We start from the raw sequence: 15,549 nt of genomic DNA on the forward strand, positions 1-15,549 counted from the left end.
TCTGTTCTTGTGGAGTTCTAGACTTTAAAAACAAACAAAACTTAACTTACCTGCCCCCTCACCTCTACTATGTGTGCATGTACACACACACAGGAATGTAAAAAACCTGAGGATACAAAATAGAGCAAGTAACTCCTTATCTAAGATGCTACTTCCCAAAGCAGTCTGATAGTCCTTTGCCTTTCCAAGCCATCCAGATTTAGAGATTCATGCATTTGCATTTGACTGAGAATCTGTGAAACAACTTCTGGAATGACTGCGTGTGTGTGTGTGTGTGTGTGTGTGTGTACACGCATGTGCACACACATGCATAGACGGGAGGGGAAGAACATAATGAAGTCAGCAGGAAAGAGTCAGCAGGAAAGACAACTTTTTTCACATACTTACAATTTTTACAATCTCAGTTATAAGGAATCACAGTAACATCACGCAAATAAAATACACACCCAAACCCCAGGGAAGCCCCACTTTGTCACTTCATTGAATTTTCCAYGTATCATCATATTAGCGGAAAGAATGTCTGACTCAGGACACATTAGATGTGCACAGGACCCCAGGATGTAAGGCACAGATGGAAATGTTCTAGCAAATCTCCCTTCAAGGAAAGCTTCTCTAAGGGTCTGGTAAAGCATGAAAGAACTTGCCAAAGGGGTCAATCAGTATTAAGCAAGAATCCTTTGGTTTTGTGCAGAGATCACATTGTCAAGATAAAGCATGGACTTGTCTCCATCCCTTCTATTCCTTTAATTCTCTCAATTTTAGCTTGCTCCTGGATTCAGTTTTTCACTCCCCCTTGTTAACTCTCTTGTTAACAGGGACCATACAAGTCTAAGAAAACCACACCAGATAATGCACAAGTTCTCTAAAACTGGTGGTGGGGGGGAAATGTACATCTACCATATATTAATAGAATTCAAGGTCAGAAGGAGCCACCAGAGAATCTCAAATTGACCTTGCATATATCACAGGTCATAATATTTAATTCAGCAACTCCTTTACTGAGTCAAGTGAATTGGATTTGACTGAGGATGACTTCCGTTTGATTACATGAAATTTCAAAAGTCCAGCACCAATTCACTGGAGATGGTCGTGCAGTACCTGATGTTCTCTCTAGACTAGAGGCACAGTGTGTTCTGTTTGCATAAGTTTACTTTGGTGAGACAGAGGAAATTAGACTGCTTAAATTAGGGTGGAAGTGGTTTGAAGTGGTTTCTGTATTCTAAAGAAATATATTATTTGAACTCCTCAGTGGATGAGGCAGAAACACACTACAGAGTTCAAATATACAACAAAGCATAAACCAAGACAGGAATTAATATAAATGTGGCTGATTTCTTTTCATACCAATAGCAATCCTCAGTACTTCTACAGTGCAGAGGTGAGACACAATATACCTCCTCCTCCTCCTCCTGTGTTTCCTATTGAAGTGAAATCACGAAGTTGTGAGGTGAGGTGAGGTGAGGAAGAGAATTCTTATTTGCAAAAGGGTGGCAAAAACACACTGAATCACTGCTTCAAAGATAAGCCAGATCACTTCTGGGAAACGCCCTATGTGGAAAGTGTCTTTTCACTCTACCTTTCCTCCCCTCCCACGCTTTCTTCCATTCTTGACTAAGTAAGAAATCTTTGTCTTATTTTTTTTTTCCTAAAAGGCTACAAATCTTCATGTAGTAAAGATGTGCCGTGATATCATTTCTCCATCAAAAGTTATTAAAGCAAGCACTTTCCCTCCAACTACAACTAGCTCATTGTGAAATGAGCACAATGATTTTTCCATCCACATCCATATCAAAACTTAATGAGCAAAATTTTAAGCAGCTCTATCATACTACCTGTCCCTGTTCCTTTAAGGTCCCTTTTAGCTTCTAATGCAGTCCATGAGATGGGAGATGCTGGGATCTAAGCTTAGAAGTCAGCAGACTTCCCTGGGCTTTGAAGCATGCCTGTAGTGCACTTTGCTTGTGAGAAAACATTTTGATCTCATTTCAGAGATTCTAGTGCAACTTCAGCTGTAACACAGTGATACATGGTTAAGAATATAGTAAGAACCAGGCACAATTCCTACATGACAAGCAGGAGGCTGCACTGCAGAGCAGGCATTACAGAAAGTGTTCATCTTAGAAACACAGCAAAAACACAGGGAGGTCTGTTCCTGGACAATTTGCCTACTGATTTCTTTCTATAAAATTAGATATATATTTTTAACATGCAAATATGCATGTAGATATCTAGGCATCTCAGAAAGATAATCCAATAAAGAAGAATTTGAGGGACACTACCCAGCTTATCACAGTGTTAAAAGGCTTTACTAGAATCAGTTCAAGATCAGCAATAAAAATGGGAGAATTAAAGCATTGATAACAAAAAAGGAAAAGAAAAAAATCTTTTATTCAACACTTTTTATTTGGATGCATCCCCAAGAATATTGCTCAGTTTATTAAAATACTATCTATGAAACATCTGGATATGGATCCCCCTATAAAAACCACTCACTGTTTAATTACTATGACAACCTTTATACACTATCTCAACAAACCATTCCTTAGCTGAGGCCTGTATTTTTGCTGATTGTGTCACAGGGACACAGGTTTTCATATGTAGCACAAACTCCAAACGATTTGTGAGATTTGATGCAAGGGCCAGAGCAGCACACCTCCTCGTTTTTCTGTACAACTGCAGAAAGGCATGTTGGTGCTCAGGTCATGCCATTTTGTCTGTCTTCCCTTAGGTTCCTTCCTCCAACAGCCCCTTTCAGCCCCCTCAGCTCCACAACTCACAGTCCCTCTGCTCAGGAAGCAGCAGTTCCTGGTGCTAACCCTTCAAGCTTTCTTCTTGCTACAAGCCCTGCTCACACACAAGTGAATGTTGCAAAGAAAATCGTTATTTGCATAATCTCAGAACAAGGAAGAAAGAACCCCTACCCCCATCCTCCAAACCTATTGCTGCTTTTTAAAAGTTTAGTCCACCAAGTGGGGATGATTGGGGACAATGCAGTGAAAAACCTACATCCCAGCAAGGGAACCTAGTGACCCCCTTTCAGAACATGCAATGTCTGTATGTTTTGGCTGTTCTCATTTTAGGAGTGTGACCACCTGCTAATCACCTCCAGACAGCCTGCTTTTGAAACTGGAAGAAAACTACTCATGGGAGGTACCAGGGTAGTGTTATCCACAGTTTGCGTATCTCCTAAGAATTGGGATCAAGTAAGGAGTGGAACTAGAAGGGTTGTAGGATTATTCCAGCCCAAAGCACAAACAATGGGCTTGAATAAATGTCCCAGTGCTGCTTAATGATGGACACAATGCCATCGCTGTAATAAGACTAAGCTCATCTGCAGCAAAGGGTGATATTAGTGGAGATTGTCACAGAAAACTGTAATGCAGTATTTCAGATTTTAAACAAGATGTGTTTTAAAATACATGTTGAACATAACCTTGCTACTACAGACAAACAACTTTGGCCAAGTCCTTCAGGTTTTTCAGATAGAAAGCAGAAAGAATATGCAAAAAAGACAAAGAAATTAAGAACAGATTAAAAGTCCACGTGGTTTGGTACAATTTCTGAGAAAACATAAAAGCCAATTTCCTAACATTACAAACTCAATTCCTGTCTCTGAAACATTACTATATTTATCTATGGATGTGCTTTATATGAGTGCATTTTATGAGGAAGGCAGCTCAACTACGCAGAGTGCAAGAACAGAGTTTGCAGATAAATTGGATATGAATTTCTTGTTTCTATTGTAATTGCAGAATCTACAGAAACTAAAACCACTCTCTTGCACTTACTGCACAGCCTGCTACTCATTTGCAATGGCTAACTTAGGAAAAATAATAAAAATAAGCTACTTCATTTGCTAGGAAATAAAGCGTGCCTTGAAACTGATCRTATGTAAATGATACACTCATTAAAATAAAAATACACAATATACAGCCTGAGATTTTAATTCTAGTATTTTGTCATGAGTTGACATCACTGATGGACTTTTCTTCTCCTTTGGTTTTTAATATGATCCTGTTTAACAACTTTTACTGTTCAAGTAAAACAAATGGACCTGAACACCTGAAAACAAAATAAAAAGCACATTTTGTTTCATGAAATCAAAAGTGTATTTCCCTTTAAGAGATCATTCCTTGGTGTACAAGATTTACACTTCAGAGAAATTACTACTTGAAGCTGCTTTATAGAAAGATGTTTGTTGCATATAGATGCATGCTGCATTGATGGAGATATATTGCTGCCTGCAGGACTCAAACCTGCTTAATATACCTGAGCTTGGTGTTCTCACTTAACGGAGTAGAGCACAGCACTGAAGAGGAATCAAAACATGATGTTATGACAACATTGCATCATACTTCCACATATCCCGAGGCAAAGTCAAATGCCCTGGACAACGTCTTGGATGATGGAGAGAATTCTTTCTAAAGTGCATCAGCTGAAAGGAGACTCACCAGGCTGCTTAGACTGGCAGGTTCTCCACACCTTGTATAAGCAACTCATTGTCTTTGGTTGTTAGGTTTCACCAGCTGTTTTATTCATCTTGTTAATGGCCTCAGTGGCTTGCTCTGGCAGACGTGACGGATCTGACAGAATTGAGGTGGTTGTACTTAGATGCCGAAGGGTGTTCAGTACCACTAAAATAAAGATCAGAAAGGTATTACGAAAAACTGTTAATCTGACTGCAAACAAATCTATGCATAAGAGTGTACAAATATAGCAAGGGTGTTAGGTACTACAGAATTATGGGAATATTTCTACAAAACACGCGCACGTGCATACACAGCAACAGCAAGGAACAGGAAAGTGCAAGAACTGTGCTGAGAGAACAAGAAACGGAGATCTAGGACTTTAACTGCACAGCACCAATCTCTCCTACTAAAGACAGTATCACTCGGCAACAACTACTGTAACTATAAATACTTGCTGAATCGTAAGGGGAAAGGATCAAGGCATCATGCGCAGAGATCATTTCAAAGGTAAATACAAATCTGTGAAGCCTCTCCCTTTATAATGAGGCAAATCACATTGCCAAACATAACTCCAACTAGAGTGGAGTATTAAAAATTTAAATGCAGCTTGAGTCTGTTTAAACTTTGGAATCTATACTCAGAAGTTTAGTAAGCTTTTTCTCCTCAGTGCTAGGCTTGCAATCAGGTGCTGTCATAGTAGGAGAACTTCTTATCTTTCCACTGAAACAATGAAAAGGTACTGAAAAGGTATTCAGCCTCACGTGCTTTCTCTGTCCTACCCTGACTTTCAAGAAGCAGTATTTTATATGGTCTCACTTACCATGATCTGGAATTACTACTAGTTGGAAAACTACTTACTCGGCCTCAGAACAGGAAGAGAACAGTGTTGATCCAACCAGGCCATTGCAGTTTGATTCAGATCCTTAAGGCTTGTTGTGGAAACCATCCCATTGAAGGACTCAAACAATGGCTTAATAATAATGCTGAACTGCAAATCATGAAATGTTAAGGGAGAGAACAAAGGAAGAATTCAAAACATTCTATGGGAAAGGCTAATATAGCTTGATCCACAAACAAAAAAATGGATTTTTAGATAGACTTCAGTTATTGGAAGGATTGCAATATTTTAGAAAATATATTTAAGTTTGTGACATCAAGAAAAAGGAAAAATTTGAACAGCAGCTCCTAGTTATACCGATTATTTTTCGTAAAATTTCTACATGACTGCTTTGATCTCTGAGCAGATCACAGGTAATCTGCTGAGAGCTGCCACCAGTTCTACCCAGTTTCTACAAACCAGCTGCCTGCTGCAGCACCACCATGAGTGCACAAGCATTTAAAACTTCTATGTGCCTGTAATTTGTTCAATTTCTTTTTTACCACCTCTTCCCATGTAACAATGATGCTTTCAGAGCAGAAGGATGTAGAAGCCTTAGGGTCACTGAGTCACTCTGACTTCAGCACAGCATGGAGGCATCCAAGCCAGGCTACCTGGATGAGTCTCACCTGGCAGCAGTGAATCCATCACAGGCTAACAGTAAAAGTATTCAGCCAATTTCCTAAGGACATTTTTCAGCAAGCAGTCGAGTTTTCTGCTACTGTAGCTAAACAAAGAGCATAAACATATTTTCAGACACAGTCAACAGATTGGCAGAGATATCCATACTGAGGACCAGCCTTGCCAATATGCATCTCCCCAATGCCTGAACCAGAAAAGCAGCAAGCTGAGGACTGTCAGGTTCTTCTTTTGCCTCCTCTATCCTCTCTGTTTGGAAGATGAGCCCAGAGTTGGCAAAACCTTTCCAGCAGAAGAGTATTAGGCAGAATTCTTAACATGCAGTGAGCTGAAATGCACAGAGCAGCACCACAGGCCTTGGCTGGCCTGAACTTTCTGATAGGCTTTCCTGGAACGGCCACCATGCTTTAGCTTTGAAACAAGTTTTAACAGTGCCAGGGTAATTCACCGAGTTGGTTCCAACTCCTGGTGTATTTATTTCAGAAGGTGGTTTGAGAAACGCATCTGAAGGCTCGGAATATGTGAGTTTATCATGTTACTCTTAGATGGGGCTTTCTGACTACAATCAGCAGCATATGAGAAAGTGGCCCAAAGCAATCTCAGCACTGTGATACACCCTCATCGTCCTCAGTGTGCTAACAATCAAGATAAGTCTAATGATTGCCTGGAATATTAGAGAGGATTTGCATGTTCTTAAAAGTCTTTTACAGAGTGACTGGAACAACGACAAGGGTATTCTGTTGGTATTCTACTATTACAGGGTATTCTATTCTTGGGTTATCTTTAGTAACCCAAGMCCACATTACTCATTTCCCTTGTACATGCAACAGAAACTACAGTATTTTCAGATTTGTAATGAAGCTTCCTTCTCTTTCTTACAATCATTTCATTTTTTATTAGTACCCTCCCCTGGGCCTTGTCAGCTTTTACTGCAAGATATTCTAAAATATATCACCATGTGCTAAGGATTCAACCCAGTTGATAGAACAACTGTTCCCTCAGAATTACATTCTGACCTGCAAAGGGAGATTTGGGAACACTGCTTTGCCTATGAACTGTCACCAACTTCAACCGCCTTTCTCTTCCACCCAGTATCATGTACCACTAGCTACCCAGACTCCTATCTTCATCCCTGGTAACTCTACCATGCTCTCTCTCTTCCAAGTTCTGGAGGCATTTAACATCTTGGAGCAACATAAAATAAATACGTTCTCCGATTAGCAAACATGTGGGAGATTTTCTTTAAACAGTCATTTTCACTGTTACATTAAAGTCCTCTGTTTTTCTAATTTACTTGAAACAGTGAATGAGTTCTGCCTCATAACAGCCTATAAGGCAAGGATTCACATCTCCATATAGATGTGAAAACTGAGGAAATGAGTTACTTTACTTAGTTTAAAATCTCAGTATCAGAATCCAGAGTTCTTGGTTCCAAACACATCGATACCAAATCTGATATTCCAAAGATTAATATTAAAGGATACAATCCAAAACTTCCAGTTCTGGAGGGTCCTGTTTCTGACATACTCATCGAACATACTCCTCATGTGATCAAATCTTTGCCATGTTATGGGAACCCCTGTAGCAGGGAGCTGCTGTTGACAAGAACTGAAAAGAAGATATCCCGAGGTCAGCATCTCACTACAAAGGACATACTCCCCTTGCAAATTAAAATGTAAGGTGAGGAAAACATGCATCCCCAGTTTCTCAGACCGAGGTAGCTTCCTACTAAAAGGTCCACCCACTATTTATGTGTTATGGCCAGGAATACATACTGTTTTCCAATCAATTTTGTCTACATTCATGTAGCAAAGCAACTTCTCAAGCTGCTACACACTTCTTATGACAAGCAAAACTAAAAACAAAGTATAACACATAACAAATTGTTTTTGGCATCCTCTCAGAAAAAAGTAAATTAGAAGTTAAGGAAAAATTTACAGACTTACTCCTGAGCAATGTTACAGAAGAAAATGTTAGAAAGATTCTTAGGAAAGAGATCAGTTTAAAAYAAAACCAAACAGATGTTATCATACTTTAAAAAATAATAAAAGGTTTTGATATATTGGTTAGCCTAATTACATAACGCCWAACACTTCTGTGGATGGAAGAAAAAACACTGGGGATCTCAATATGCTTTGCAATAAAGCCTAAATAGATAAAACTCATGGAGGAAACTGAGGCACCAGAAAGGTGAACTGACTTGATCAAGGTTACATTCAGTCAGCAGCAAGACTCCTTAATTCCAAGATCTAGTTCCTACCTACTTAGCTATATTGCTTCCAATAAAAATAGGTTGCATTTGGAAAGAAAGCTGCAGCAAAGTTATCATGAAGAGTTGGAGTGCTTGATCTCCAGTAAGCCTAGCTTTAAAAACAATCATCACTGCCTCTGTTTCTGAATTATTCTAACTGACCTGATGTAGCTTTTCTGATGCTACCACTGATGTGCATTCATGGTCAGAACTTGCTGAAAATCTATACAGTTTGCTACCAGTGCCCATTCCACAACAACTTTGKTTTTTTTGTCTGGAAGCTGGTAGCAACTGTACTTGTCCTCTATACCCATTTGTTGTTTGGCATGACACCTGAGGCAAACATCCCCTGTTGTTAGCCAAAGCAACATTCCACCTGCATGGCTTCATTACATAAATCTCCCCAAATCTCACATGATGGTAGCGTTTAGCTCCTCGATTTCTTCCCGAAGGCGCCTGGTTTCCTCTTGCATCTGTGTTCTTTCCTGCTGTAGTTTAGCGATATATTCTACTGTTTTCTGGAGAGTGATTGCATGGCTGATCTAGACCAAACACAAACATACAGCTCACTTTCTGGAACAAAGCTGAACAGATGAAGAATTTGCCCCTAACCTGCTGTAACACCCAGAAAAGCACTTCAGCACCTTTAAGTTTCTTCACCCTAGCAAAGCACATAGATAGGCAGGCAGAAACACTAAGTTAACATTCTCATTTCTCTGACTCCCATTTGCACACTAGCACAGAGAAAGGTGTTTACAATTGTTTTCTTCTACTCCAAATTTTATTTTTGCTACTGTGTTCTTTCTTGGAAGAGGTACTTCAAGAAGTATTAAAATGCTATATTTAATTATTTGTCTTTTTAAACATATTTACAATTTTTAGGAGGGATGTGCTGCATTTCCTGATACATTTACTGTGCTGTTAGAAGCATCATTCCAAGTTGATGATTTAGATTGCTTGATTTGGGAAGCCTGAAGTTACTAAACAGAGGTATCATGAGCTAGCTATCACCAAAGGAAATAGAAATAATGCCACAGATCTTTTTCAAAAACTTCTTCCAGTTTTGATGAAAGAATTAAAAATTTGTACTTGAAAAACAAAATAAGCAAACATTTTATTTAAGTTTTCAAAACTGCCTACTTTTCAAATAGGTTATTCAAAATAGGAAGTGAAATTCTGGTAACTTACAGCCTAAATGTATATAAAAGTGATGTAAAGAAATCAATCAATATGCTGCTTAGAAGGTTCTGGTGTTTAAAGGACATTTAGAACTCTGTCGTGCTGACAAGCATATGTTTCATGATTTTGCTTTCAGTTTAGTGAGATAAGTTAGCTAGCATAGACAGAATACGTTCTTGATTCAAACAAAGCCATTTGCCCAAGCCCATTTGACACTGAGAAATCAACTGGGATTTTTTTTCTCCCTCTATTACTGTATGCATAGAAGATGAGCAACAGAGGAAAAAAATTGAGAATATTTTCAAGCCTGCGGACACACAACCAAATTCTTGAAGGTGATACTGGTTGTCAAGAGATCTAGTGGGATTTTCAAAATCATCTGAAGTAGTCAGGCTCCTAACTCCATCAGGAGTAGAAAATGCAGAAACTTTCAGAAATCTCACTGGACTTTTCATCCTTTGATGCACTGATATGTTTCAACCATATCTGCAGCTGCACGAGGTTGCTCTGCCATGTTCCTAGCCGACCAAAAGCAGTAGAGCTGCTTCACAATGTGAAGCCTAAGCTAACAAATTGTTCTCATAGAAAGATGTATTAGCTCAGGCTCAACATCAAGGAGTATTAGGTCAGACTCAACATCCATATCAATGACATCTACCTGTCTTCCGGCTAGCTCATGGTGCAGGCAGAATAAGCTCACAACACTGTCTAGACATACCCTTCTTAACGCCAGCTATGGGGAACAGAACATCGTGAGTGAGTGTAAAACACCACTATGTCAGAAGAAAAGCAACATAACAGTAAATACAAAGTCAACTATGCTGCACACATGACAAAATTACTACTGGGTTGCCRGGAGAAGGACTGCAAGTATCAGTTTTCTTCTTTCCCCGTTGGCTTTAAAGCCACGGCATCTCACCAGGTAAGATTTGCTGAATGTTTGAAATGCATTGAAAGCAGACTATCTGAGAGAAAAAGCATGCTCTCACAATTTTCTGACAAGAAGCCACAAATTTCTCCTCCTTCCCTTTCCAAGTCCCTCAGTTCAAGTATCTTCACTGACTGCCTGATATTCTTAGTCAACAGCAGAGTGATTAAATTTATTAACAATTCTTTTCAGAATGGCTCATAGTTTCTCAAATTTCATATTAAACTGTTAGTGATGACAAGTTACTTACCGACTTGGAGTTGGCTGAAACCAAGCTGTTCAAAGTACTGAAACCAATCTTGATATTAAACCTTCGTTTCTGTTCTGCTGAAATATGCTTCATTCTTCGATTCTGCATAAAGAAAATCAGCTCAATCTATGCTGTTTTCCTCTACCGTTCTACTTCTACAATTATTTCAGCTACTGAAATACACAGTGTGATTTTTGTTGAATTATGGCATTCAATCTTCTTAGTCCAAACAACATGGCTATAAACTTGTAAACAATTATTTGAGAAATTAAAACGTGTCCAGTTTATTACATTCAATTCCAAACATTGTAAGTTTTCTTTTTAAAGTAAAAATTCCTACTTTCTTCAAGATTGTTAAACAATTCTCTTTTCTGAAGTCTAATTCTGTATTTAGGGACATGCAAATTTGTCTGCTGGTGTCACTTGCAGACAAGGAAAAGCATCCGCAGCTGTGACCTACACTAAGGCTAAAACTTTTATCAGTAATTAACATTTTCATTTGTAGCATTAAACACTTAGAAGCTGCTTCTACACAATCCTTGGAAGAAAATAAGGCATTTGTACTGTGAAAATGTGTTTCTCTGCAGAGCCGGGTGTCCCAATATTAAATCACTACCACCCCATTTTATAATGAAAGAAAAGGATGCAATAAAGCAGTTAAGTGGCTGCTCAAAAACAAATCATATGCAGGTCCCAGAGCAGAATTGAGATTTCCAGTGTCCTCCATGTTTCGCCACACTGAAGAAACAATTTTACCCCGCAATAATGGAATTGCTTAGTCTAACCATTTGCCTGGAGACAGGCAAATCTCACAGTTTCTCTCCTGTCTTAGAAAAGAGTTACTGATAGAACACATTCAATACAATTCCTGTCAACAGAGTGAGCTGGAACAGCTATAAAGCCTGTCTCATTGCAGTGCCCCTACTTTTAAGAACACTGCTCCATCTGGTGGCTACTTACTCATCAAAACCACGTCTTCATTCCCATCTGGGGATCATGAAAGAAGGTTGTGTTTTTTTTTCCCCAAAGGAATTTGTTCCTTTGTTAACTTACTCTTTAGCAGCAACAATAGGCTGCAACAACTGATCGTGAACATTTACGCTCAGCAAAGAACTGCAAGCTACCATGAATATCTCGCAGAACGCTCAGCAAGTAGCACTCTGATCCTCCTCTGTAACAGAAATAGAACTAGGTACAATCACAGGCTGCAAAGGTTTAAATTCACCTCTCTGCCTCAGGATTATCCAAGCTGACACCAACTCATGGAGTGTAAAGAGAGAGAGAAGCACCAGCTCATGGGGTGTAAAAAGAGAGAGAAGCGAAAAGGGGGTTGTCACTTGCAAAATGATTAAATAATACTTCTTTCATAACAGAACGGATGGAGGGTTAGAGTTGATTTTCATGAAATTGGTTATTTTTTGTGGAGAAGTTTTTCATATCATCCAAGAATATGTTCTGACAAGGTATAAGGTACAACCAGCACTTTCAGTTGCCATCTTATCCCAATAATTCCCAGAGTGTTTTCCAGCTGTAACCAGTAGCTTCTGTGCTCCAAACAGGAATTCCTCTGTGAAGCAGCACAGCAACACTGGAAACATGTATAAGCTCAGCAGGTCAAGAACTCCAGGAATGGCCAAGGCCCTGTAGGCCTGAAGAACCAGAGGAGCTCCAACAGAACAATGGCTAAAAGCCACGTTTAGAAAACTAAGCCTGAAACCTTTGACCAAGCAAACTGAAACCTGTCGTAAGACTCCTGTGAGCCACAGCAGGAACTACTGTCATGACCATAATGACCTGCAGAGCTACAGTTAAGCCTGGACCCTCTGGGACCAGGAATGAAGCATGGTGTTAAAGTCTGACGTTTTAAATTGAACAGAGCAGCACAGATGCAGTGTAAGCTAAGCCCAGGAAACAAATATTTCACTGCTCCCAAAGCACTAGTTACTCTCTAGTCCACACTCAGACACTGGGAGAGGAGAGGGGRAAAAAAAAAGAGCTACAAAGGCAAACAAGAAAAGTATTTCCAAGGAAAGGACACACACCTTCAATGCAGCTATCTGAGGGTCAGTGGTAGGTTTTCCTGAGCAGCTGTTTTGAGGAGACTGAGGACTGGGGCTCTGCTCGGAAGTGCAGGGGGAAGCTTGACCTGAATTCTGACAGTCTCTGCCTTCATAAAAGAAAAAAAAGACAAGTCATATACGAAAGAACTTTTTGTAGCAAATGTAACTCCTGAGAAGCTTCTATTCAGAACACAATCAAAATATAGTCAACAACTAAGTTATATTCATTGACACAGCAGCTAAATGCTAGTCAAGATTACTTGGAAAGCTTAATATTTCATGACATGAGAATATCGATATATCATACTCCTCTCACATACAAAGCAARAATATACTGAATGTGTAGACTCTAATTCCACTGTTCTGCTAGACACTCATTTGAGGCTCTAAAAGCCTGGGACCTGACTAATACTTACAATCCATTTGCCAGTGAAATGAGCATGCATCTCTTTAAACTCTTCTATCAACACATATGCCAAAGGAATCTTKGCACCTACCTACCATAATGCGAATTGTATCTGAGATCCTCTGATCAAAAAATCATAATTACAATACTGAGCAACAAAATTATTCAGCACTTTCTACATAGGTTTCTTTCAAATCGGTTTGATTATTTCTCTGTGAAAATGATGGTGCTTCCTTTTAGAAAGGAGTCACAGAAAGCACAAAATCACAGCAACTGTTAAACGACAGTTTAAAACAAATATTGGAAACAATTGGACGCAAGTGAAGCTGCAGGGTAAAAGGGCCTAAAAAGCCATTCCTTCAAAAATTATTCTGGGACCTCTGCTCAGTGAAATCTTACAGGCTCTTTTACATCTTACCTAACCAATGTAAATGCTCTTGCACATGCAGCAGAGACAATGCTTGGAGCTTTCTAACTTACTAGGTGTAGGCGAGGGAACTTGTGAACTGCTACTGTGGGACGGGATTTGCTCTCCTTTCACCAACACATCCTGGACTACGCCTGGAGAGAAGAGGTGCGAGACTGCGGACTGGGTTTGTTGGCTACTTGGCGCTTGCTGTGCTGGACCAACCAGAATGTTACTGTGGAACTCTGTCATCCCCGGAGCCTGGGAACAGCACAGGGGAAAACATGCAGAGAGAGAGAGAGAGAGAGAAAGAGAGAGATATTTGTTACCTTGCTTTTCACTACAAGTGACAAAATAATACACGATAAACAATCTGATGACATGAAACAAAGGCTAATGTGAGAAACTGGCAGGGACTGAAGTCAGACTTCTGGCAGGAAACCAGTGTCTCTTCGTAACTTAATGCAGTATTACAACATGTCAAGAGCACAATATACTAAAACTTACTTCTCTCTTCTTCTATGTAACATATTGGAAAAATATATTGGTTCAGGTACTGAAGGCACACTTTCCAATTTATAATTGGAAAGTTGTGCGCACTATCTTTCTAGCTTCTGGATGATTAAAAAAAAGGCATAAATTGTCTCCATTCACAATACTGCGTATACATGCATCTTTATAATCACGTTGTGTGAGACAGAGGCTGTGAAGACTAGATAGCGCTTCCAGGCACACGAAGTAGTGAAAATAAAAATAAGCAAACCATAATGCTGAATGTACAAACATATATGCTGGGTAACAGGAGAGATTTAGGAGACTAGTTAGCCTCCTGAGCACATTACAGCTCTAGCTATTTGCAAGCAACACACCTAAAAACAAACATATTTTTTCTTCTCCTTACTCTGGCAATTCCAGCTGGTGTAATTGCAACATTAGACTGAGACATGGCTGGAGTCAAAATCCCCTCTCTTTTTAAAGGTGCTGGAGTAACAATCACAGCTCTGGACTGTCCCTGAAAGGCAGCTGAAGAACACAATTAAGTTAGAACAGTTAAAGAGACAGAAAAAAGATTGGAGATTATTTTGTGTGAAATAACTTGGCATGGAACAGGGGAATAGTTTAATGGGCACCTATTTGCAACATGGAATGCTACTAGTTTAATAATCTCGGTCCCATAAATCCAGTAGACAGGACTCTAACACCACAACTATTTCTGAGGCTTCTAGTATGACTGTTACTGTTTCAAGGTACATTTACAGAGATATCTAGTAAATCAGGGACATACAACATGTCTTCATTGCATCATAGCTGGGTTTCACAGGAGGAGGATCATCTTCATCACCTCTCYTCTCACATCCATGCTGCTTGGATCTCAGTCTTGCTCTGCTGATCCCTGACAGAAACCATCTGAGGGATGCACATTCTCACTTCGTGCTTCCTTGTCCATATATTAAATTTTCACTCCTAAATTTTCACACCTCACTCTATCTCCTCTCACCATCTGAGTTTACAGCCACTTTACATGACACATAGCATGGCCTCAGCTCTTCTTTGTACTGATAAGTCATGGTGTATGAAAAGAGTCAGAATAGTTCAACCCCTGCCAACTCACACCTCAGCAGTTTAGCATGAGGATACTGAAGACTACATAGAGCAAAACAAGGAGACAATACCTGATACCTAATGTTTTGCATCAGCTAAAGTTTTTGTACTGCCTCTATTGGAAAGTCCTGTGGATTGCACAACTCCTGGAGGTCCTGTTGTGTATCTAGCACTCAGGTTTATCTGGTAGAGAGCATAGTCGCTCTCACTGATACAGGTAGCTCACTTTTGATCTGAGCATTCCCACCCACAAAGTTGGAATTATCCCCTTTCCACTGTTCACTGCCRTACTGTCCAGCTGTACTCATGACATCTATAATAAACAGAAGAGCCTGCTCTTACTAGTGCACTAATTCTACTGCACAAATGTGATATTTCTGACTGCCACATTTGGGTAACTGCAACAATCAGCACGTTTAGATGCCCCTTCAGAGGTTTCCATCCTACATATGCATCTTCTGTAAACTCTCCTCTCCAAATTA

General features: G+C 39.6%; 1 protein-coding gene across 1 annotated transcript in view; it reads right to left on the reverse strand.

Annotated features, from left to right (window-relative positions):
• Positions 1-279: 279 nt before the first annotated feature.
• Positions 280-15,549, reverse strand: part of MLXIP (MLX interacting protein) — a 55,525-nt gene continuing 40,255 nt past the window's right edge. Inside the window, exons 11-18 of the mRNA XM_085311620.1 lie at positions 14,367-14,488; positions 13,540-13,726; positions 12,636-12,760; positions 10,594-10,695; positions 8,651-8,778; positions 7,470-7,593; positions 5,328-5,457; positions 280-4,634 (exon numbers count right to left, since the gene is read on the reverse strand). Of these exons, the coding sequence (XP_085167746.1) occupies positions 4,513-4,634; positions 5,328-5,457; positions 7,470-7,593; positions 8,651-8,778; positions 10,594-10,695; positions 12,636-12,760; positions 13,540-13,726; positions 14,367-14,488 (1,040 nt within the window). The 3' untranslated portion in view covers positions 280-4,512. The remainder of the gene's footprint in view (positions 4,635-5,327; positions 5,458-7,469; positions 7,594-8,650; positions 8,779-10,593; positions 10,696-12,635; positions 12,761-13,539; positions 13,727-14,366; positions 14,489-15,549) is intronic.

The sequence above is a fragment of the Rhea americana genome, unplaced genomic scaffold (assembly GCF_003343005.1).
Source record: "Rhea americana isolate MKP2758 unplaced genomic scaffold, rheAme1 scaffold_346, whole genome shotgun sequence".
NCBI classification, from domain to species: Eukaryota; Metazoa; Chordata; class Aves; order Rheiformes; family Rheidae; genus Rhea; species Rhea americana.